Source organism: Cervus elaphus, chromosome 1, assembly GCF_910594005.1.
Source record: "Cervus elaphus chromosome 1, mCerEla1.1, whole genome shotgun sequence".
Taxonomy (NCBI): Eukaryota; Metazoa; Chordata; class Mammalia; order Artiodactyla; family Cervidae; genus Cervus; species Cervus elaphus.
In genome coordinates this window covers 94,740,292-94,765,567 of record NC_057815.1, presented here as the reverse complement: position 1 = coordinate 94,765,567, position 25,276 = coordinate 94,740,292, and the positions used below count along the sequence as shown (strand labels likewise).

Sequence of the window (25,276 nt, the reverse complement as noted above, 5' to 3'; positions counted from 1 at the left end):
ATGAAAGTATACCATTTACAACTTTTTACCATTTAGAACTACCCATAGAACTGGAGATACTGAACAACCCACCCCGCCCCTGCTAACCTCTGTCTTATCTCTGTTTTTCTAACTTCCTTAGAAAGCATAGATGAATGTATATCCAGTTCAGTTCAGTCGCTCAGTTGTGTCTGACTCTGCGACCCCACGAATCACAGCATGCCAGGCCTCCCTGTCCATCACCAACTCCTGGAGTTTATCCAAACTCATGCCCATCGAGTCAATGATGCCATCCAGCCATCTCATCCTCTGTCAACCCCTTCTCCTCCTGCTCCCAATCCCTCCCAGCATCAGGGTCTTTTCCAATGAGTCAACTCTTCACATGAGGTGACCAAAGGACTGGAGTTTCAGCTTCAGCATCAGTCCTTCCAATGAACACCCAGGACTGATCTCTTTTAGGATGGACTGGTTGGATCTCCTTGCAGTCCAAGGGACTCTCAAGAGTCTTCTCCAACACCACAGTTCAAAACCATCAATTTCTCGGTGCTCAGCTTTCTTTATAGTCCAACTCTCACATCCATACATGACCACTGGAAAAACCATAGCCTTGACCAGATGGCCCCTTTTTGGCAAAGTAACATCTCTGCTTTTTATATGCTATCTAGGTTGGCCATAACTTTCCTTCCAAGGAGTAAGGGTCTTTAATTTCATGGCTGCAGTCACCATCTGCCGTGATTTTGGGGCCCAAAAAAATAAAGTCTGACACTGTTTCCACTGTCTCCCCATCTATTTCCCATGAGGTGATGGGACCAGAGGCCACAGTCTTAGTTTTCTGAATGTTGAGCTTTAAGCCAACTTTTTCACTCTCCTCTTTCACTTTCATCAAGAGGCTTTTTAGTTCCTCTTCACTCTCTGCCATAAGGGTGGTGTCATCTGCATATCTGAGGTTATTGATATTTCTCCTGGCAATCTTGATTCCAGCTTGTGCTTCTTCCAGCCCAGCATTTCTCATGATGTTACCTGCATATAAGCTAAATAAGCAGGGTGACAATATACAGCCATGACGTACTCCTTTTCCTATTTGGAACCAGTCAGTTTTTCCATGTCCAGTTCTAACTGTTGCTTCCTGACCTGCATACAGGTTTCTCAAGGGGCAGATCAGGCAGTCTGGTATTCCCATGTCTTTCAGAATTTTCCACAGTTTATTGTGATCCACATATGGAAGGCTTTGGTGTAGTCAATAAAGCAGAAATAGATGTTTTTCTGGAACTCTCTTGCTTTTTCAATGATCCACCAGATCTCGGCAATTTGATCTCTGGTTCCTCTACCTTTTATAAAGCCAGCTTGAACATCTGGAAGTTCTTGGTTCACATTATTGCTGAAGCCTGGCTTGGAGAATTTTGAGCATTACTTTACTAGCGTGTGAGATGGGTGCAATTGTGCGGTAGTTTGAGCATTCTTTGGGATTGCCTTTCTTTGGGATTGGAATGAAAACTGACCTTTCCAGTCCTGTGGCCACTGCTGAGTTTTCCAAATTTGCTGGCATATTGAGTGCAGCACTTTAACAACATCATCTTTCAGGATTTGAAATAGCTCAACTAGAATTCCATCACATCCACTAGCTTTGTTCATAATGATGCTTTCTAAGGCCCACTTGACTTCACATTCCAGGATGTCTGGCTCTAGGTGAGTGATCACACCATTGTGATTATCTGGGTCATGAATATCTTTTTTGTATAGTTCTTCTGTGTATTCTTGCCACCTCTTTTTAATATCTTCTGCCTTATATTAAGTCATGGTAAATAACTAAAAGTCCCAGGAAAGGAATAAGAAGTGAAGAAAGATGGATTTTTAATCCCAAGTTTTCACTAGCCAGATGACCATCTTGGATATAAACCTCTTCTTTAATAAAATTATGAATAATAGTCCTTCCTTTGTTTTGCTGAAATTTTCAAGCACTAATATGAGAAATATAATGAAAAAATCCATTGAACCAATAAAGATCTTGTTCCTCCTTTGACTACCATAGACACACATGGCTTAGACATAGAGAATGTGGAAAGCTTCTCTCTGATATTCTGGAGAAACTGACTCTCATGTATTATCTATCATCAAGGCATGAACTACCCATTTCCTCTCCCTAACTGACCCGTTGGTAAAGTATTTCCAGATACCATTTTGAAATTGCAGCAGGGACTCTATTATTCATTATATTGTAAACTGGGCTGTAAAGACACAGATAAGCACATGTTTGAATTATAGTGAAGTTAATTTTGAACACAAGTTGCTTACCCAAGTGTCCTGATTTTTCTTGGATTTTGCCAACGAAGCAAATGCAAAGAGAACAATCACCAATTCCTAAGCCCATAGGAATCTGGAAACTGAGTCACTGATACTTTTCCAAGATTTCACTCCATTTACTCACAATTGTGACACCTTCATTTCTCTCTTCCCTTATCATTGATGTTAGTAGAAAAATAACATTCATTAGAGAATCCTGGTTCATTCTATTCCCTTTAAGATCCCAAGCCCAGTGCTCTACTCTGGACTATATGTAGAGCAGTTATTAGTGACAGCCCTTGCCCTTTATCATAAATTTTATTCTCTCACTCACTGGTGCTCAATTTGGAAGTTCAAGTGCCCAGTGAACCAGTCATTGAAAAAGGACTGTTCAACATCACAGGTGGCCAAGACCTGCAAAGAAAAAAACTTATGTTAGATGTAAATGAGCCCATGTGTCAAAATATTTATTTTATTCAGTCATTCAACAGGTGTTCATTGAATACCTATTTTTTGTAAGAAACCATGAAGGATTAAAAATGAAATACAGTTTTATATAAATATCATATAAAGGCAATAAGGTATTTTGCTCAGAAGTACAGGTTAGGCAGGCCTCCCCAGTGGCTCAGTAGGTAAAGAATCCACCTGTCATGCAGGAGACACAGGAGATGTGAGTTCAATCCCTGAGTTGAGAAGATAGATATGATAAAGTACATAGAGTTGAGGGGAGTACCTCACTACCAACCCTCAAATACAGAAGACTAAGTTGTCATGAATAAGAACTTTGACAGATGTACTTGGGATTGTAGGGCTTTGGTAGAAATTGTAGGGGTCTTTGAATACCATTTCCAAGGGGGTAGGCTTAAAGGACTTCTAACCTTTGGACTGCAGTGAGATCCAACTGAAGGAGATCAGTCCTGAGTGTTCATTGAAAGGACTGGTGTTGAAGCTGAAACTCTAATAGTTTGGCCACCTGATGCGAAGAGCTGACTCATTTGAAAAGACCCTGATGCTGGGAAAGATTGAGGGCAGGAGGAGAAGGGGACAACAGAGGATGAGATGGTTGGATGGCATCACCGACTCCATGGACATGGGTTTGGGTGGACTCCGGGAGTTGGTGATGGACAGGGAAGCCTGGTGTGCTCTGGTTCATGGGGTCGCAAAGAGTCGGACACGAATGAGCGACTAAACTGAACTGAATAAATGGGGAGCATTGTATTCAAGGCCTTTAACTAAGGGTATGTGAATGGAAATGCATTTGTATACAAGTACTTCCTTGTTGGAGAAGACAATGGCGCCCCACTCCAGTACTCTTGCCTGGAGAATCCCATGGACGGAGGAGCCTGGTAGGCTGCAGTCCATCGGGTCGCTACGAGTCAGACATGACTGAGCGGCTTCACTTTCACACATTGGAGAAGGAAATGGCAACCCGCTCCAGTGTTCTTGCCTTGAGAATCCCAGGGAGGGGGAGCCTGGTGGGCTGCCGTCTGTGGGGTCGCACAGGGTCGGACACGACTGAAGTGACTTAGCAGCAGCAGCAGCAGCAGCAGCAGCAGCAGCAGCTCCTTTTGTAATCTATTTTATACATTTTGAAACTTAGCCTGAGAAGAAGTTCATAGGCTTCTCAGACTACCTTAAACTCTTAGTACTGTACTATGCATGTGTGCTCAGTTGTGTCCTACTGTTTGTGACCCCATGGACTATAGCCTATCAGACTCCTGTGTCCATGGAATTTTCCAGGTGAGCCTACTAGTGTGAGTTGCCATTTTCTCCTCCAGGTGGTCATCTGACCCAGGGATGGAACCTGCATCTATTACATGGGCAGGTGTATTCTTTACAACTGAACCACATGGGGAGCCCAGAACCCTTATGAATGTCATTTTATTCAGTACCTTCCTAAGGCTTAATTCTTATTGTTGCTGCCATTTCAAATGTTATTTTTGAAGTTACTGTATATCAAAGTAGATCAAAGTATACTTTAGAGTACCTTGGAGTTCCCCAGAACACTTTCAGGGGATCCTCAAGCTCAAAATGATTCCAATAATACTTCTGAGATGGTATATGCATTTTTCATTCTTCCTCACATGCCTATAGCATGGGTTTTTCCAGAGGTTACTAAACAGGCAATGACTTCATCACTCTGATGGTAACATGTATTGGCCTTATTTTTGTCATTTTAAAATAATCAATGTTTTAAAATCTTCAGTTTTAATTTCAAATACAGTAAATATAAATGTATATAACCTCCACAGAAAGAAGTTGTTTGAAGTTCTCAATAAATTTTAAGAGTGGAAAGTGGGTCCATGATCAGAGAATCCACTGAATCTGGGAATGAACTTTAAGAAGCAATATGATGACTGGATTCTCCAGTTAAACATGGCATAACCGGTAGAAGGCTTGGGAGGAAGTGGAATTCTGCATAGGTCACAGTTCTGCTAATCGTTAACAGCATGCTTGGAGAGAATGCCAGGTCTCCTCTCTGGGTCTCTTTATCTATACAATGAGATGAGGGGATTCCAGGGTTCTTCCAGGTGCAAATTCATTCTGTAATTCTAGGAGTCTCAGATTCATTGAAAAACTATGTCATGTTGGAGCAGGAGTCCTTTTTTGTAAAGTACCAGGCAGTAACTATTTTAATTCTCTACCACAGCTACCCAGTTCTGTTGTTTTGGCATGAAAGCTGTCATAGAGGATATGTAAATGTATGAGTGTGGCTGTGTACCAATGAAACTTTATTTACAAAAACAGAGAGCTGGGCTAGATTGGGCTCTTGGTGTGTAGTTTACTGAAACCTGGTTTAAATCAAAGACTCTAAAATCAAACTGCTCAGTTTTAAAACATACTTCTACGGAATTCACAGGTGGTTCAGTGGTTCATACTCTGTGCTTCCACTGCATGGAGCACAGGTTTGATCCCTGGTTGTTGAACTAAGATTCTGCATGCCATATATAGTACAGCTGAATAAATAAATACATAAATACATAAATAAGACTGTTTCTACCACTTATTAGCTGTGTGATATTATGCAAGTTACTCAACTTCATGCCTCAAATTTGTCATGTATAAAGTGGAAATAATCATGGCACATATATTATGTAGTTACATGCAAAGCAGTTGACAGTACTTGGCCCCTGGCAAGCCTTCAATAAATATGAATTATGATTTGAGGTAAGCAAATTCTAAATCAGGATGTTTTGGTAGATGCTTCCCAGGAAATGCCTTATTACCTGAGTGCTGAACCAGTCCTGGTTCTCCTCTCTGCTGATTTTCATTGGTATGTGGCTCATCTGGCTAACATATCCAAACCAGGGACTTTCAAGAAGCCTTTTAGAGAATAAAAGGAGCATGTGATCAGTTGGGGAGTTTCAATTCTAATTGCTGGGCTTGCATAACCACTGGCAGAGCTCACTGGGCATTGGAGGAAATGGCAGTCACACCAAGTTTCCAATAATATGGTGGTTATTTGTTTTCTTCTTTGGAGGCCTTTATATCTAGAGATGACACATTACACATCCAGTCACATGGCCTGCATTGTAGTCTAATGTACAGGAGCCATGCTCCTGAAGTTTTCTCTGGCATTGGTGAAAGACTCAAAAGATACCTAGGTAACTTAAGGACAAGCTTCCTAGGTGGATCAGTGGAAAAGAATACACCTGTTAAGGTAGGAGATGCGAGTTTGATCCTTGGGTTGGGAAGATCCCCTGGAGAAAGAAATGGCAACCCACTCCAGTATTCTTGCCTGTGAACACCCAAGAACAGAAGAGTCTGGCAGGCTACAGTCCATGGGGTCCCAAAAGAGTTGGATGCGACTTAGTGACTAAAACAACTTAAGGATATATGCAATGTGATCAATAGCTTGGGTGTTGTCATCAGATAGAGCTGGGTTCAAGCTCTGATTTTTCACTGCCACTGGCCCTTATTTGCTCTATAACCTTGAATAGGTTATTTAATTCTCTGAACTTTAGTTCTCTTATCAGAAAAATGAAGCTAATGCTATCTATATTACAGAGTTGTGCATGGATTGATTACATCAAATAAGAATGCATGTAAAGCATTTAGCAAAAATGCTTTAGCTAAAGCATTTAGCTTGAGACATAGTAGCTATACTGTTATTGTTATGGAGGATTTAGAATAATAATGCAAATGAATGAAGGAGGAATAAATTGGGAAGTTGAAGAAGGTTATTCAGTCTGAAGTCATTTAGGTGTTGGGAAAAATCTCTAGTCAAAAATAACTTTAAAAAATCCTGTACTTCCATTATCATTGGCAAGAATTATATCCAACTGGATTACAGTTTTAAGGGCTTCGTGATCAGGAAGACTACAGGTGACGTTTGAGCAACACACTGGTTCACTTAAATATGGATATTTTTTCAGGAAATATGTACAATATTATAAGATCCATGGTTGGTTGAATCTACTGGTGTGGAAACACAGATAGGGATAGCTGACAAAGGGACCTGAATCTCTCTGAATTTTGGTAACCAAGGCAGGTCTAAGGCTCAGTCCCCCACAGATGCTGAGGGAATATTGTACTGCAATTGGTAATTAAGCAAGTGGGGGAAGAAAAAGGCAAGATTGGGCAAATTCATTTTCCAAGGAACTCATTCAACTATTTGAACTTTTTTTGCCCTGCATTTTCTTGGGAATGTTTCAGTTACAAGAATGCAGCCAGCTGTCATAATCTGCTGATCATTGCTAATCATAAATAAATCAGATAAGAAAGGTAAGAGGACCATCCAGGTAACTAAGAATATTCTTGTTTTCTTTTCTTACTTGGTTAAATATATGAGCACCATGGTTCCAAAGATTCCATAGAAAGGACCAAATGTGATGAAATAGCGAATGTAAAAGCTGCTGACCCAGGCAATGTCCTGCAGAAAGAAGTGTTTGAAAGTTAAGCTAGTGAAAATAAAACTGGCTAAATCTCATATCCTGGTACTCAAGGAAGCTACATCTGGAAAGGATCAAGTGTTTACATTTCCTGTTTTCTACCAGTCTGATCTAGCTTTAAAGAAAGAATTGAGTTACTCACCTCCCAGTACCTTCTGAGGTACATCTCTTGCATGGATTCCAGGTTCAGATATACTGGCATGAAAAGGGGGGCCCCAACTGAAAACAAAAACAAAAACAAAGACAGAAGATGGTGAGCAGATGAGCAGATATGATTCCTGTGGAAGCTAGTGTGAGTTGATCTCCTTAACATGCTCCCCCTAGAATACTGCCCCTGAGAAGGGATGCAAGGTGGAGATCCACAACTGCATCCTAGGTGCTGCTGGGCTTTTAGAGTCTCTGAGGCTCAACCAGGACTTTGGTTCAAGCTCCCTTAAGGAGACTAGGGGAGCTTTGAAGATCTGAGTCATTCTTGATGAAGGCATCCTGGAAGGGCTTCTGCTATGAGCTTTCAAGTTTTCTCAAGGTCCCTGGAATCCTTCAGTCCTTCACAATCCTTCGTGTTGGGCCCTGTCACAGTATGTTGAGGTGGCAGATACAGAGCAGGTATACTGAGTCTGGCCAGATAGTTATTTACCTGCCCTTTCCCAAGGACCAGTGAAGTTGCCTGGAGCACGTAGGAGTCATGTGGAGACCCTTCAGATTTTGACAACTCTCTCCTTGATCAAACTTTAGTCAGATGCTCTGAGTCCCCTTCCTGACTAGGCTTCAAACTTGACCTATACACTTTCAAAGTCTGTGAACTGTCAGCATAAATGATTTTGTCCACCCTACATACTAAGAGACTTGAACCAACAGTAGCAAAGTTTCTAAGAACAGCTCATGGCATGTCCTTGGGATGACCCTGACACCCTTAAAGTTCCTGCCTGAGAAACTTCAAGACTGTCCAAAGAGCTTACTGTTTGTTTAAGCCAAAACCTGACTGTAGGCTTCTGACCTCTGTTTTCTTAGATCATTTGTTAGACAACTTAAAATTGTAAAGTTCTTTCTCTGTCCTTCTGAGATGGATCTTGCCCGACCCAGAGATGTCTTTCTCAAGGATTGGGAGTCATCCCTTTGAAATGTAATCATTAAGAATTCAGCTCTTTACCCTCTTTTATCAAGGAGCTGGACTTGATAAGCATGGGTTACAAGAAGCCGATGGCTTAATCACAAGACCAGTTTCACCTCCCTTTAACCTCTTTCAGTAATTTCCTTTAGCATACCCATATGTTTTTTTTAAAAAAAAGTCTCCCACCTTTTTCTCACCAGAGTTGACCTCAGTCTATATTGATGTTCCTTTTCCCGACTACAGATGCTTGAATCAAAGCTGTCTTGCTTCCTTTTCCAAATGTCCAGCCCTATTTCTCTTTGAGAGACTGAGTATGATTCATTTATACCTGACATCCTAAGATGAAGATATTTGAAAGGAAAGGACAAAATGAAATAGCTCCTGAAGATCGTGTGTTTTGTGAACTGGGCATTCTGCTGTGAATCTGCATTCTGCTGTGAATACACCATTGATTCATTCCTCCTAAGTTAAGGTTGTATTGTTGAGCTATACATAGGAGGAGAGTTCAGACAAGAGACTGCAACGGATTTTTCTAATGTGAATGCACATATCTCTAGGCTGAGGATCAGTTACCTTTCAAACTGGGGCACCAGTGTCCTCATTACTCTTTTTGGTCATGCAAGAGAAGGACTACTTTAAGATAGGTATGCAGAATTCTAGCAGTGGAAGAGGTAGCAGTGGGTGTTGGTTCCCATGTTGCATAAAAATGGGCCCATAGGCCATCCTGGTCAGACATGTGACAGATGACCTCTGCTGACTAACATTTGGGCAAACCAGATCATCTGCAACAGTTTTTCAGCATTAGCCCTATTGGCATTTTCAGACCAAATAATTCTTTGTCGTTCAAAGTTGTCCTGTGTGTTGTAAGTTATTTACAATATCTTATAGTAGTATCCTTGGCTTCTGCCACCCAGATGTGAGCACAGCCCCTCCCTCCTTATCATGCTAACCAAGAAGTATCTAGAGTGTGTCAACTGTCCCACTGGGGCAACAGTGCTACTAGCTGAGAACCACTGATTTATAGGGAATGTTTGGAAGCTACCCTAATTTAGGCTTATTTTCCAAATATGTAGGCATATTTTAGATGAACAATTTTGGGGTTCCACTAAGCCTATCTTTGTGAACTATCATGAACTTGACTTGGCTAAAAGCAAAGCGTTTTTGCTTCTGACTTTTTTTTTTTTTTATTATTGGTATTAGCATTATCCAGCTATCCTATTTTCTCTCAAGCCTACACTAACATTCAGTCCCATTTTATTTGTAAAATATATGTATGTCTCTGTCCACTAAAGTGTCTTCCACAGCTGTATGTAAGCCATGGGGAACAGTTAACTTTCTTCCACACAGAAACTCTATAGGTAACTTTTATTTTTGAGACTACTTTTTCTGGCATCTATTATCAGTATTTTCCTATTTTTCCTCCCTACCAAATACCACTGTCCTTTTCTTCTTGATAGTATTTAGTTTATCCAGGATGAGAATCAGAGATACCAGGACCCTTTGATTGGCATCCTGCTTCCCATCCTTCTTGGAAGATCTCCATCCCTGCCTAGTAGCCAGAGTGATGAGATGCCTGTTAAGAATGCCTAATTGCTTTTCTATTTTCTTTTTCATATTTCAAATAGTAAAAGGAGTAAGGCAAGGCTGTATATTGTCACCCTGCCTATTTAACTTATATGCAGAGTACATCATGAGAAGTGCTGGGCTGGAAGAACCACAAGCTAGAATCAAGATTGCTGGGAGAAATATCAATAACCTCAGATATGCAGATGACACCACCCTTATGGCAGAAAGTGAAGAACTAAAGAGCCTCTTGATGAAAGTGAAAGAGGAGAGTGAAAAACTTGGCTTAAAGCGCAACATTCAGAAAACTAAGATCATGGCATCTGGTTCCATCACTTCATGGCAAGTAGATGGAAAAACAGTGGAAACAGTGGCAAATTTTATTTTTTTGGGGCTCCAAAATCACTGCAGATGGTGACTGCAGCCATGAAGTTAAAAGCCACTTACTCCTTGGAAGGAAAGTTACGACCAACCTAGACAGCATATTAAAAAGCAGAGACATTACTTTGCCAACAAAGGTCCATCTAGTCAAGACTATGGTTTTTCCAGTGGTCATGTATGTATGTGAGAGTTGGACTATAAGGAAAGCTGAGCACTGAAGAATTGATGATTTTGAACTGTGGTGTTGGAAAAGACTGGAGAGTCCCTTGGACTGCAAGGAGATCCAAACAGTCCATCCTAAAAGAGATCAGTCCTGAGTGTTCATTGGAAGGACTGATGTTGAAACTGAAACTCCAATACTTTGGACACCTGATGCAAAGAACTGACTCATTTGAAAAGACCCTGATGCTGGAAAAGATTGAAGGTGGGAGAAGAAGGGGACAACAGAGAATGAGATGGTTGGATGGCATTACTGACTCAATGGACATGAGTTTTAGTAAACTCCAGGAGTTGGACAGGGAGGCCTGGCGTGCTTCAGTCCATGGGGTTGCAAAGAGTTGGACATGACTGAGCGACTGAACTAACTTTCATATATCACCTCCCTAAGTCAAAAATAAAACCTGCTGCTTTTCTCAGGTACAGTAAGATGTTGACTGGTCTCTGTGGAAGGATCCCATCCTTCTGGCTTGACGACTGTTTGCTTCAGGGAAACGGGATGAAAAGAAATGTGGTTCCCTGGTGACTCACCCATGTGGAAGTACAGGTGCTGCTTCTCGTAGTCAATGTATTTGATTTTGTTCTTGCCATGCTGAATGAAGAGAGAATAAAACTAAAATAAGAGACAATATCTACTTCTGGTCATTGTATTCAAGGTTGTGTGTATTTGTGTAAATTCTCTATAGAAAGTGCAATCTAGTCAGAGTTCACTCTCAAAATTAAAGTGCTAGAAAATCAGAACTGAAGACTATGGTGTCTTTTCCTTTATTTAAAGTGGGCAGTTCTTGCATGGATGCTTTATTCTATTTGACTACAGGGATTGTGGTCTTCTATTTTTATTATTCCCTTGGAAGTCATTTTGAAAATTTTGTCCTTATATGAAGTAGTGATGGAAAAGACACATTTATGATAAATTTCCAAGCTCTTCTTCAACCAATGTACATAGAATTCTGCTTGCATCTCAGTCTGCATCTCCATTCATCCATTCAATATATATTTATTGAATGGTCACATGAAAAAGGCATGACCCCTAGTGTATGCATCATCATTCATCCTCTGTGTTTCCACTGTGGAACTTATGCTGTGATTTCCTCATTTTAAGGCATGATGATTTTATATATATATATAATCATATTACTTGGAATTTGAGTCATTTTCTAGAGGCCGTCTTAAATAATTAGGCTGTGCCCAATGCATAAAGACAGCAAATATTTTGAGAGGAACCATGTATGAGTGTATTTCCCTTACCTAGAAGATACTTAGTAAGCATTTAGTTGAAAGAATAGATGAATGAGTGATAATTCACACCTCTTCCATAGTTTTAGTATATGTACACACAGTAACAACACTATGAACAGTGTTCAATTTTTACTTTCCCTATTCTTCCCTTTACATATAGATTTCTTCTCTTATTCACATATTAAACTTGATTCTTCTTTTTCTTACTGTGATAAATGAAAAGAAATGTCATGGTGATAAGGTAATAGTAGTTATTTGCAGTTTCTCCCAAGCTTCTGGATAGTTAAGTAGTAGGAAACATGGAAAAGGGAGTGGGTGAGAAGTTTTGCAGAGTTAACAAACATAGGTGAAGGGTTGATTTTTGAGTATCACCCCAAAGGAGAAGTCTAACTCTCCCAGAATGTGAGCATAGGACTTTGCACCTAGAAGATTTAATTAATGGTTATTGAAGGAATGAATGTTTGAAGAAAGTAGTAGAAAGATTGACAGTAAAATGGGAAGAACAGAAACATTTAGGGCTTATCAGAACAATTTTGTTATGAAACAGCTGAATTATACAGTTTAAATATTTCTAAGTGATATAGAGTCACTTCGAAACTTTAATACACAGAAAGCTAAGGCTCTAGGGATTTGTCTCTAGATTGATGGAGAGGTGATGTCTCTAGAATGCAGTCTCCATTATCTGTGAAGAAGTAGCATGTGAACTGGATACAGTTCTACAGAAGGCACTTCTGGAGGGGGTCAGGGGTCATGAACTCCAGTGAGACAAATCTCCATTGCTGTAAGGGAATGAGGAGAGAAGTCAAAATGTCATAAGTTTAGTGATCAGCCTAGGAATTCACAAATATCAGAGTTCTGACTTGTTTGTGGAGTCATTGTGAAGAACGACTGACTGAAGACTACACTCATGTTTTTGTTTTTTGTTTTTCCTTTAAATCTATGAAAGAAACTTTTTTCTTAATTGGAAGAAGGTTGTCTTCCAAAACTGGGAAAACCTATTTTCAGAAAGTTGCACCATTCTGGTTACCACAAAGTCTAGGCAGCAACTGACTAAGCTACACTCTTTTGTTTTATGAAAACTAAATTCTTCCAGAAGGAGATAGAGCTTCTTCTTAAGCACCTGACTCTCAGGATCCATCATTTCCCCTTGAGGAAAGATACCTTACTATGGTTATCCTTACACTTCTATGTTGAAAGAAGACTCTTTTCTAAAAAAACATGGTAATAATCCTTATATGCTGATTTTTAAGTTGAGGTTAAAAAAAATTCAATAGCTGAGACATTCTGGAGTTTGCCTTTCTTTGCTTAAGAAGTCTGAATTAGAAGCAAGGTCACTAAGTGTCTTATGAGTTTCATGTATAAATGAACCAAAATGAACCTAAACTAAAAATAACAGCTTAGTTTCTTCTAGCAGCTAGAATTAGTTGATGTAATTAGATATTTAGATATTTGTGTTTTAGCACTTGTTGAAGCTACTGCCATGTCTTCTGTGAATGAGTTGGACTGAATGATCTTTAAGGTCACAGAGTCATTCACTCTGCATCTTCTTCTATTCTTAGAACCCCAGATTCAGTTATTTCAAATCTATATTCTGGACTTAAAAGAAGAAGAGATGCTCTGAAAGCGTGCTTGAAGCCAGAACCTTCAGCCTGTTCTCCCCAAGACAAGGGTGTAGAGCTTTCCAAGAACCACTTTCTGGAACATTTTCCAGTGCTCAGGATTTCTAAACATACCTCAACAGGTGTCAAATCTCCAACAATAAAAAGTGGGCCTACATCAATATCTGGGTCTTTGGTGTCGATGTTTGTTTTTACATGGTGTTGGAAGTGTCGGTTATTCCACCATTTTGTAGACAGGCCCTGAGGAGAAGAGAGCGTTTATTAGCTGCAAGATTTCTCACCTGAAATATCACTCACTATCAGAGTCTTCTGCCTGCATCTCAAAAGTCAAAATAAGATATTGACTCCTTGAAATTGCCACCCCCGCCCCCACCGCCACTTGGTCACAGACTGATTCATTGGATATAGGCTCTAAAAGTCTATGAACAAAAAATTATCTGATCCAGGAACACAAATTTAGGTTAAAACAACTCCTGATAAGGAAGAAGAATAAAAGTCTGTTGAAATGAAATGTTATTTCATTCTCACTTAAAAAAGATACATGAATATAAGTAGGGAAGAAATTATTCTTATTTTACAAATAAAGAAACATCAGTTCCAAGACTTTAATTATGGCACACACAAAAAAAGTGGCCCCAGGAATCCTACTTCAATGAATATTTTAAAGAAGCATAGATCTGAAATCATCTCCTAGGTGGGCTTGCCTCAGATCATTGCATGTTCAAGGCTCTCATAAAGCATAAATGAGAATAAAGATATTCATATCTGAAGACATACTAATCTGATTAGGCTGTTTGAGATTTTTCTCTCTTTCAGTGAAAACCTGAAGGTTTTAATAGAGCAAAGAATTTGGAAACTCATCAACCTAGTTTCATCCACTGGATGTACAAATACTGCTGTGTGTTTGGGCAAATTATCCAACCTATGAGGTTCAATTTCATCTTTAGTGAATATAATATAATGACATTTATATCTATGGGTTATTTGAGGAGACATGAAATGCTGCAGGTAGAATGTTGTCATGTTGACATACTCCATTTCTCCTCTCTTCCCCTATTACATTAATCATTTATGGAAGAATAAGCAGTAGTCAGAGTTTTTATTGTGTATTTGATCTCTCTCAATAACTGCTGTTTTAGATCTGCACTATTCAATATAGTAGCCATTAACCACATGTGGCTACTGAGCACTTAAAATGTGACCAGTTAAATTAAGGTGGACTTTGTAAGTGTATAATGCATAATACATACTGGATTCGAAGCCTCAGAATAAAAAAAGGAAGTGTAAAATATATTAATTTCTATACTGATTACATGTTGAAATGAAAATGTTTTTAATATGTGTGGGCATCATAAAGTTACCTTTTAAAATGTGGCTATTAGAAAATTTAAAATGACTCATGCCATTTTAATGTGGCTTGCATTACATTACTGTTGGACTCCGCTGGCTTAGACCCTGTACATCTATGGGGAAACTAAACTAAACATGAGGGAAGGGGGTTGAGTTTGTTTGAAAATCTGTAGGCATTAGCACTGCCTCTCCATAGTCTTTGTTGCAGAGACCTCTCTTAGCAAACCCCTCTGACCCCATCCATCAGGAGGGATATTATTTCCTTACCTTGCATACTCCCTAACACCCTTACTGTGGAATCTCTCCCACCACCTCGGGTCTCTCTTCTGAATCTCAGTCTTGCAAGAGCAATCACTTTCCATACATTTCGTGTTGGGAATCATAAACTCAACAGGTACTCGTCAAAGTCCTGGGACTCCACTGCTCTCTATAATTCTCTCATCAAATTGCATACCACCGACTCACTCTTACAGTTGGACACTCATTATTCACCCATTCATTATTTGTTTTAAAGTTTGTCTATGTGTCAGATACCAAGCCAGGAATCTGGAACAGAAAGGTAGCTATGATAAAATGGCGTTCCCACACTGTGAAACATACAGTCTAACAGGAGCAGTAGACAGTTACACGCGGACACTGTGAAAAGAAATTGTTCTCTGTTTCCATGTAAACCTTTTAGTCAATGACCATCTGTGGAAACTGGTAATACGAAAGATAAGTATCCAGGCTTTGTACTGAAACGATCCTGAATTTAAATTCATTCTACTAGGTGTTGCCTTGGACAGCTTCCTCATCTATAAAATGGACAACATTATGGAAAGGATTGTTGGAAATAACATGCTTGACACTTCCCCCGTTAAAAATATTTTGGGATTTAGTCATGGAAATAGCAAGGAAATTTTTAACTTCAAATATTCTGCCTCTTTATCTCTATAATAATACTTGCTCCTCATAGTTTTCAAAGTATGCATACTGGGTTTGGGTTAAAAATATGCTCTGAGGAGTTCTTTCTGATTTTAGAACTGCACAGAAGTCTAAAACATATGCAGATATTTTGTGGGCTCTTTTATTGTGCAAACACTGCAAAGACCAGAACATGTATATTGTTGCACAGCAAGTGAATGAAAATTCCAGAGAATCTCACTATCTGTGCCTTTTCAAGGGGAAAAGTATATTGACATAAAATCCAGTTTTGAAATTAATAATTGTGATACATGTATAAAGTGAGGATGTTGCTGTTTATGTTATACTTTTGTTACCTCCTTCCTGGCCACAGGTAATTTTCTCTCCTGAACAAAGTTGAACCCTATATTCAGTTTGCTTATAAATCCTTGGTTTTGCCTGCAAAAAGGCTGAGTACACATGATTTTCTTTTTGAACAATTTTCCCTTTACTGATTCTGTTCATGAATCATCAAGGTTATATTTATTTCAACTAGTACAAATTGTTTCTGAAGACATAGTTTATAGAAAGCTATGTACAGATTTCCCCTTCATGGCTTACAGCCTTTTTGTGGTGAAGGGGCTTGCAAAACTCAATGGATCTATGAGCCATACTGTGCAGGGCCATCCGAGATAGATGGGTTATGGAGAAGAGTTCTGACAAAACATGGTCCAGTGGAGGAGGGGATGGCACACCACTCCAGTATTCTTTCCTTGAAAACTCCATGAACAGTATGAAAAGGCAAAAAGCTATGACACTGTAAGATGAGACCCCCAGGTTGGGAGATGTCCAATATGCTACTGAGGAGGAGCAGAGGAATAGCTCCGGAGAGAATTAACAGGCTTGATGAATGTGGAAGCAAGGCTCAGCTGTGGATGTGTCTGGTGGTACATGTAAAGACCAATGCTGTAAAGAACATTGCGACTCCATGAACTGTATCCTGCAGGCTCCTCTGTCCATGGAATTCTCCAGGCAAGATTACTGAAGTAAGTTGTCATGCCCTTCTCCAGGGGATCTTCCCAGGTTCAGTCTCGAGGATCGAACCTGGGTCTCCTGCAATGCAGACAGATTCATTACTGTGAGCCACTTGGGAAGCCTACAACATTGTGTAGGAACCTCGACTGTTAGATCCATGAATGAATCAAAGTAAATTGAATGTGGTCAAGCAAGAGATGACAAGAGTGAATATGGACATCTTCTGGGGAAGATATCATCAATCTCAGATATGCAGATGATACCACTGTAATGGCAGAAAACAAAGAAGATCTAAAGAGCCTCTTGATGACTGTAAAAGAACAGATTGAAAAAGCTGTCTTAAAACTCAACATTAAAAAAACTAAGATCATGGCATCCAGCCCCATCACTTCATGGCAAATAGATGGGAGAAAAGTTGAAAGAGGGACAGAATTTATTTTCTTGGGCTCCAAAATCACTATGGAGGGTGACTGCAGTCATGAAATTAAAAGAACCTTGCTCCTTGGAAGGAAAGCTGTGACAAACCTAGACAGCATATTAAAAAGCAGAGACAATACTTTGTTGACAAAAGTTTGTATAGTCAAAGCTATGGTTTTTCCAGTAGTCATCTATAGATGTGAGAGTTGGAACATAAAGAAGGCTGAGCATGGAAAAATTGATGCTTTCAAATTGTGGTGGTGAAGAAGACTCTTGAGAATCCCTTGGACTGTACGGAGATCAAACTGGTCAATCCTAAAGGAAATAAACCCTGTCTATTTATTGAAATGACTGACGCTGAGGCTCCAATACTTTGACCACCTGATGTGAAGAGATGACTCACTGGAAAAGACCCTGATTCTGGGAATTATTGAAGGCAAGAGGAGAAGAGGGTGACAGAGGATGAAATGGTTGGATGGCATCACTGACTCACTGGACATGAGTTTGAGCAAACTCTGGCAGAGAGTTAAGGGTAGGGAAGCCTGGTGTGCTGCATACCATGGGGTTACAAAGAGTTAGATAGTACTTAGGGATTGAACAACTACAACAATGTAGAAATTTGAGCCAATGTAAAGCAGTGATTTTTTTAAAAAGCACCACCAAGTGTGGAACTGATTTGAAATATTGCATTTACTGGCACCACATCAACTGCATCTTCAGGGCAACTGAGTCTCACCTTTCCTCTTATTACTCAGAACAGGGGTGAGAAACTGCAGGCATCCATAAACTGAGACTCACAACAACATAATCATCTCAGCTTTTATTCTGTGGTAAAGATTTCCAAGTGAATCCAAAACACTTCATACATCTAAGACTGGTGGAGAGAAGGCAGAATAGTGTGCCTGCAAGAATTTTCTGGTTAAATATACCATGTCATATAAAATTACAATATTATTATTCACTCTAACCATTTTGAAGACAGACCTAGTTCTCATATGAATCCAGATCCAATTCTGTATGATTCAGTCTACTTAAGCTTCAATTTTCTCAACTGGAAACTGTGTAGATAAGATGATGGTTCTAAGTATGTTCCAACTCAATATAAACTGTCTGTGTTAAAGGAAAACAGTCTCTGAATCATGACTTATGAGTTTTTTCTAAAACAACCTGGCTTGTGTACAAAGATTTGACTTATTGGAAGGCTGAAGGGCATTTCCCCCTTTCTGGGCCAGAGAATATAGTCACCTAAATCTAGAATGTCATAGAAAAGCTGAGATCCAGTTTAACTCCTAATATTAGAGATGAGAACACTGAGGGCCAGAGATAGAATCTGACTTAATTCACGGCTGTGCAGTGAGCATTATCAGCACCAGGGCTAAAACCAACTCTCATCAGTCGTTGAGCTGTTACCTAGGTTTATCCATCAGTTGGTCCGTCCATCCATCATTCCATCCCTTCCTTCCTTCACTCAACAAATGCTTATGAAAGGTCTACTGCGTGCCAGGCACTCTGCTAAGTGCTGCATTGCAGGGGTGCGTAGGGCGGTGTGCCTGTCCTCCTGGAGCAGATGTGAGGGGGATAAGACCAACTGCCCTCATTGCCATCTGCTTTTTCTAGCAGACTGAGTTTGCAACCCTCAACTCTTGAACAGAGTCTTCTGACCTTTCTTGGTTACTCTTTCTCCTTATTTTTATCTATTCTTCTGCATCTTTTCCTTTAATTCTTCATAACCCTTCCTGGACTAATCAGGATTGCTGGATTCACCTAGCTTCCCATTAGTACATATACAGACTCTTTCTGAGAATATTCCTACTTATGACTTTACAGGGCACATCTTCTCCTGAGAGGTGGTTCCTTAATGAGTACCAGGGATTGGGCCAAATACTTATTGGTTAGAAGCAACACTGGAACTTCTTAAATAAAAATAAACCTTTCCTCCTAAACATTTAAAATTTAATTTTAGCATATATGCTATAGTGTTTGTGTGTTTGTGTGTGTGTGTGTGTATACATCTAGTACCTACATTGTTAGGATATTTACACTTATTTGCGAGGTGTGAACAAACATTTTTGCTGTTATAAGTGCACAGCCAGACACTCTTGGAAACCACTGCTTACAAAAATGACTTTCACAAATCTCATCATGCTCCTGGAACATTCTGTACCTTGAGATGACCCATCACAAATTTTTGCATCAGGTGGTTCCACTTGGACTTCTTAAATATGGAAAGGTGTCCCATGTCATGTTGCAGAAACATACTCTGAGCCTAGAAGAGACAGGGCTGCTGTCAGAGATAGTGACAAGGTAAGAAGAAAGTAGTAAGTGAGCCTGCTGGCAGATTTGGGAATCCATGAGAACAGTGGGAGATCTCATCTGACCTCAAGCCAAGTGTGTATCTATCACACTTGCTGAGTTCTTTCCCATCTCTGCCTAGAATGCTCTTCTCTCCACTGTCAGAAATGTCCAGGGTGGATTGGAAGGAGGATGCCTTTGGAGTCAGGCTGACTAGGGCTTTGAACTGGCCTTCGCCACTTTACAAGTTGTAAAACTCTTGGCAAGTTACTCATTAGCTCTAAACTCAGTTCGTCATCCAATGTGCTGTGCTGTGTTTAGTCGCTCAGTTGTGTCCGACTCTTTGTGACCCCATGGGCTATATCCTCTGTCCATGGGTATTCTCCAGGTGAGAATACTGGGTTGCCATGCCCTCCTCCAGGGGATCTTCCCAACCCAGGGATCGAATCCAGGTCTCTCGCATTGCAGGTGGATTCCTTACCACCTGAACCACCAGGGAAGCCCATGAGTAAGGATTATAATACTGTACTCACTGGGGTGTCATAGAGCTAAAACACATGTAAAGTTACCGCTAATACTAAGAACCCAAACAAATGTTTGTTTCCTTTCTTGTTTCCAAAAGTGGCTTTTCAAGCAATAAAGCAGGTTGGCTTTTCAAGAAAAAGAAATTGACCTATGAAGTTTTGGTATTAACATTGATGTCATTTCTCTATGAAATCATCCCCAGTTGCCCCAGTTAGAATTAATGCCTGTTTCTGCTTAAACAGCACATGCTTGTTTCTTTCCCTTCTGCCTTGTATCCAGTCTAGATATCTAAATGACCAGCTCCCCCACTGGATGACTGTTTCCCAAGGGCAGCGTCAGGTGCATTTCCTTTTCTGTCCACAATACAGTATTGGGCTTATCTTCAGAGACCTGAAGTAGATATGTGCTTCATTCAACAAGGATTTATCAACTGCCCTGCTACACACCAGTTGCTGATTGCCATTTCTGGCAGAATCTACATGATTCTATTATCATGTAATAAGATGTAGTCTCTGCTCTTCATAGTCTGGTGTATTAATAAATGTTGGTGGGAATGTGGCTTTTGGTTAGGCTCTCTTAGGGAATTTTTTTTAAAAACATATCTAGCTTCTTTTTAAAAGAATTTTTACTGTGAAACACATTATGTGTAAGTAGTGACTAAATATAAAGGTAAAAATATGTTGTGTATGCATATAGTCTTTAATAAAATCATTGAACAATCATAAAAAATGTTGGTTGGTAAATAAATGAAAAGTAAAGATGAGTGTTTTGTGTCTGGGAGCAGAACTTCAGTTACTGACGCTTTGTGGATAAAACTGGGCAAAGAGTAGTAACTGACATGAATATTTACCACATGCCAGTCTCTGTGCTAGGTACACTACAGAGTAACTTGTTTAGTCCTTCTCAGAATATTTCCATAAGAAAATTGTTACCCCATGTTACAGAAAACAGAACTGGGACCCAGAGTGGTTTGGTAGCTTGCTGGTGTCAGACACTGATAAGTAACTTGCCAGGAAGTGCCAGGCAGCTGCTGACACCAGCGTAAAGAGAAGAAAAAATTCTGCGGCTTCCCATGAAGTAACAGCCCAGGCTTATGATACTGACTTACCTGAGCAACTGTGAGAAGACAGGAAATGAATATTGTGATAAGCCAACCACTGCCAAAATGCCACACTATTACCCAAGCCAGGGCTTCCAAAATCAAGATCTGGGCAAAGTGAAGGAAGAAGAACCCCAGGTTGGCTTTGAACATATTCATGGTCTCTAATGTCCTCCGCAGTTCTTGGAAATCTTCCACCAACTGGGACTGTGAGATAAACATGCAAGAAAGAAATTAGTTCCTTCAGCGGAGAGGGAGCACAGATGAACATAATTATTAATCTATTTTATCAATGTATAATGCCTTAATTTTAAGAATAAACATTTATTTAATAAATAAAATTAAGCATAATTTAAACAAAAAAAAAAGAAACCTAAAAAAAATTAGCAAAAAGCTAAATGCTTAAAACAAGTTATGATAATTTTTTTTTTTTTTTTTTTTCTGGAGAAGAGACAGATGAGTAGTGATTTGTAAACTGTCCTCAAATGGTTATAGGACATATAATTTACCTTTTTTTGTGTGGATGGGGAAGTTCAGTGAACAGATACATAACTCTAACAATTCTCTTTTTAACTGATTAAAAAAAATTCTTGATGCAGATCATTTCTTTTGAAGTCTTTATTGAATTTGTGGCAATATTGCTTTTTATTTATTTATTTATTTATTTTTTGCTGTGAGGCATGTGCGATCTTGGTTCCCTGACAAGGGATCAAACCTGCATCCCCTGCATTGAAAGAAGTCTTAATGACTGCGCTGCCAGGGAATCCCCCAAAAAGTAGTTTTCTACTTTTCAAAACAAAGAGTTTTATTGATATGTAGGTGATGAACAATGTTGCATTGGTCTCACGTATACAGCAAATGATATATATGTGTGTATATATATACACGTTGTTTCTTCAGAATCTATTCCATTGTAGACCATTATGAGATACTGAACATAGATCCCTGCCAAACAGTTGGTCCTTGTTGCTTGTCTGTTTTATATGTAGAAGTGTGTATTTATTAATAAGAGTTGTCTTTTTAAATCAATGTGTTGTTTGATCTCTGATCATACTTTCGGGATCTTTGCTATCTATACAGATCTCTGTTACTTTCTATGTTATCAGCTATTTAGCGTGTGCAAAAGACTCCTTTAGGAAAGATAGAGTTCACTTAGATGAGCTCAAAGAATGAATTTCCTGTGAGATGCTCAGAAGCCCTACAGGAATGATACAGGGTCTCCTGTGGTATTAGCGTGTGTGTCCATTGGTTGGAGGAGTCCTGATTCTGTGTACAAGTACTGTGCTTATGTATGTACGTCAAGTACTAGCACTGATTTACAAACTTGCACGTACTCGAGAGTCAGTGAAAGGCCTGGGAAGAAATATCTCCTTAGCTTAATAACTATAATGTGCTCAAAACTCAGACTGTTGAGAAAGTGACCAGGGTATAAGAATGAAAACTTGATTGTTCAGATGTAAAAGAGAAGAGAAATTTGAAATAATCATAAAAAAGAGCTATGAGCATAATCCTAGAAGCAAGAAAATTCATTTCAAAATTCACTGATAAAACTTTTAAATGATCCAATGCCTGGGAAAGGTCTGGATGGGCTCATCTCTAGAGGCCCAATGAACATCAGATTCTTACAGCCATAGATAACTTTAATAGATCACACAAATGTGCTAGTCCACAAAAGAGTCTGAAATAGTGTACTTGGGTACAAAAATCAAAAATGAAAGATGCTCTCTGTTCATTTCCAAGGGAAACCGTTCATATCAGAGTAATGCAAGTCTGAGCTCTGATCACTAATGCTGAAGAAGCTGGAGTTGGATGGTTCTCTGAAGACCTACAAGACCTGCTAGAACTAACACCAAGAAAAGATGTACTTTTCATCATCAGTTCAGTTCAGTGGCTCAGTCGTGCAACCAAATGGACTGCTGCAAGCTAGGCCTCCCTGTCCATCACCAACTCCCGGAGCTTACTCAAACTCATGTCCACTTAGGTGGTGATTCCATCCAACCATCTCATCCTCTGTCATCCCCTTCTCCTCCCACATTCAATCTATCCCAGCATCAGGGTCTTTGCAAATGAGTCAGTTCTTTGCATCAGGTGGCCAAAGTATTGCAGTTTCAGCTTCAGCATCAGTCCTTCCAATGAATATTCAGGACTGATCTCCTTTAGGATGGACTGGTTGGATCTCCTTGCAGTCCAAGGGACTCTCAAGATTCTTCTCCAACACCACAGTTCAAAAGCATCATTTCTTCAGTGCTTAGTTTTCTTTCATCCTAAGGGATTAAAATGCAAAAGTAGGAAGTCAAAAGGTACCTGGAGGAACAGGCAAGCATGGCCTTGGAGTACAAAGTGAAGCTGGGCAGATGCTAACAGAGTTTTGCGAAGAGAACACACTGGTCATAACAAACACCCTCTTCCAACAACATAATAGATGACTCTACACATGGACATTACCAGATGGTCAATACCGAAATCAGATTGATTATATTCTTTGCAGCCAAAGATAGAGAAGCTCTATATATCAGCAAAAACAAGACCAGGAGCTGATTATGGCTCAGATCATGAAGTCCTTATTGCCAAATTCAGACTTAAATTGAAGAAAGTAGGGAAAACCACTAGGCCATTCAGGTATGAACTTGCAGTTTTACAGTGGAAGTGAGAAATAGATTCAAGGGATAAGATCTGATAGACAGTGCCTGAAGAACTATGGACAGAGGTTCATAATATTGTACTGGAGGTGGTGATCAAAATCATCCCCAAGGAAAAAAAGTGCAAAACGGCAAAGTGAAGCCTGAAGAGGTCTTACAAATAGCTGAAAAAAGAAGAGAAGTGAAAGGCAAAGGAGAAAAAGAAAGATATACCTACCTGAATGCAGAGTTCCAGAGAATAGCAGGGAGAGATAAGAAAGCCTTCCTCAGCAATCAATGCAAAGACATAGAGGAAAACAATAGAATGGAAAAGGCTGGAGATCTCTTCAAGAAAATTAGATATACCAAGGGAAAATTTCATACAAAGATGGGCTCAATATAAGGGACAGAAATGATATGGACATAACAGAAGCAGAAGATATCAAGAAGAGGTGGCAAGAATACACAGAAGAACTGTACAAAAAAGATCTTAATGAACCAGATAACCACGATGGTGTTGTGATCACTCACCTACAGCCATACATGCAGGAGTGTGCAGTCAAGTGGGCCTTAGGAAGCATCACTACCAACAAAGGTAGCAGAAGTGATAGAATTCCAGCTGAGCTATTTCAAATCCTAAAAGATGATGCTGTTAAAGTGCTGCATTTAATATGCCAGCAAATTTGGGAAACTCAGCAGTGGCCACAGGACTTGAAAAATCAATTTTCATTCTAATCCTAAAGAAAGGCAATGCCAAAGGATATTCAAACTTCTGCACAATTGCAATCATTCCACACGCTAACAAAGTAATGCTTAAAATTCTCCAAGGAGGCTTCAACAGTACATGAACTGAGAACATCCAGATGTTCAAGTTGGGTTTAGAAGAGGCAGAGGAAGCAGAAATCAAATTGCTAACATCTGTTGGATCATAGAGAAAGCAAAGGAATTCCAAAAGACATCTACTTCTGCTTCACTGACAATGCTAAAGCCTTTAACCATGTGGATCACAAAAAACTGGAAAATTCTTCAATAGCTGGGAATACCAGAGTGCCTTACCTACCTCCTGAGCAACCTGTATGCAGGCCAAGAAGCAACAGTTAGAACTGGACATGGAACAATGGAGTGGTTCCAAATTGAGAAAGGAGTCCATCAAGGCTGTGTTTTGTCACCCTGCTTATTTAACTTCTATGCCGAGGGCATAATGAAAAATGTTGGGCTAGATGAAGCAGAAGCTAGAATCAAGATTGCCAGGAGAAATATCAATAACCTCAAATATGCAGATGACACCACCCTTATGGCAGAAAGTGAACAGGAACTAAAGAGCCTCTTGATGAAGGTGAAAATTAGAGTGAAAAAGCTGGTTTAAAGTGCAACATTCAAAAATGAAGATAATGGCAACCAGTCCCATGATTTCATGACAAACAGATGGGGTAAACAATTAAAATAATGACAGACTTTAGTTTCTTGGGCTCCAAAATCACTGCAGATTGTGACTGCAGCCATGGAACTAAACTTTGCTTGCTCCTTGGAAGAAAAGCAGTGACAAACCTAGACAACATATTAAAAAGCAGAGACATTACTTTGCCAACAAATGTTTGTCTAGTGAAAGCTATGGTTTTTCCTGTAGTCATGTTTGGATGTGAGAATTGGACTATAAAGAAGTTTGAGCACCGAAGAATTGATGGTTTTGAACTGTGGTGTTGGAGAAGACTCTTGAGAGTCTCTTGGACAGCAAGGAGATCAAACCAGTCCATCCTAAAGGAAATCAGTCCTGAATA

At 39.6% G+C, this 25,276-nt stretch overlaps 1 protein-coding gene across 1 annotated transcript in view; it reads right to left on the bottom strand.

Annotated features, from left to right (window-relative positions):
* LOC122700555 (fatty acid desaturase 2-like protein FADS2B) overlaps positions 1-25,276 on the bottom strand; it is a 52,241-nt gene that overhangs the window by 2,209 nt on the left and 24,756 nt on the right. The window contains exons 3-10 of the mRNA XM_043913517.1: positions 20,890-21,087; positions 19,129-19,230; positions 13,395-13,520; positions 10,954-11,014; positions 7,294-7,370; positions 7,035-7,132; positions 5,487-5,583; positions 2,594-2,673 (exon numbers count right to left, since the gene is read on the bottom strand). Coding sequence (XP_043769452.1) covers positions 2,594-2,673; positions 5,487-5,583; positions 7,035-7,132; positions 7,294-7,370; positions 10,954-11,014; positions 13,395-13,520; positions 19,129-19,230; positions 20,890-21,087 — 839 coding nt within the window. The remainder of the gene's footprint in view (positions 1-2,593; positions 2,674-5,486; positions 5,584-7,034; positions 7,133-7,293; positions 7,371-10,953; positions 11,015-13,394; positions 13,521-19,128; positions 19,231-20,889; positions 21,088-25,276) is intronic.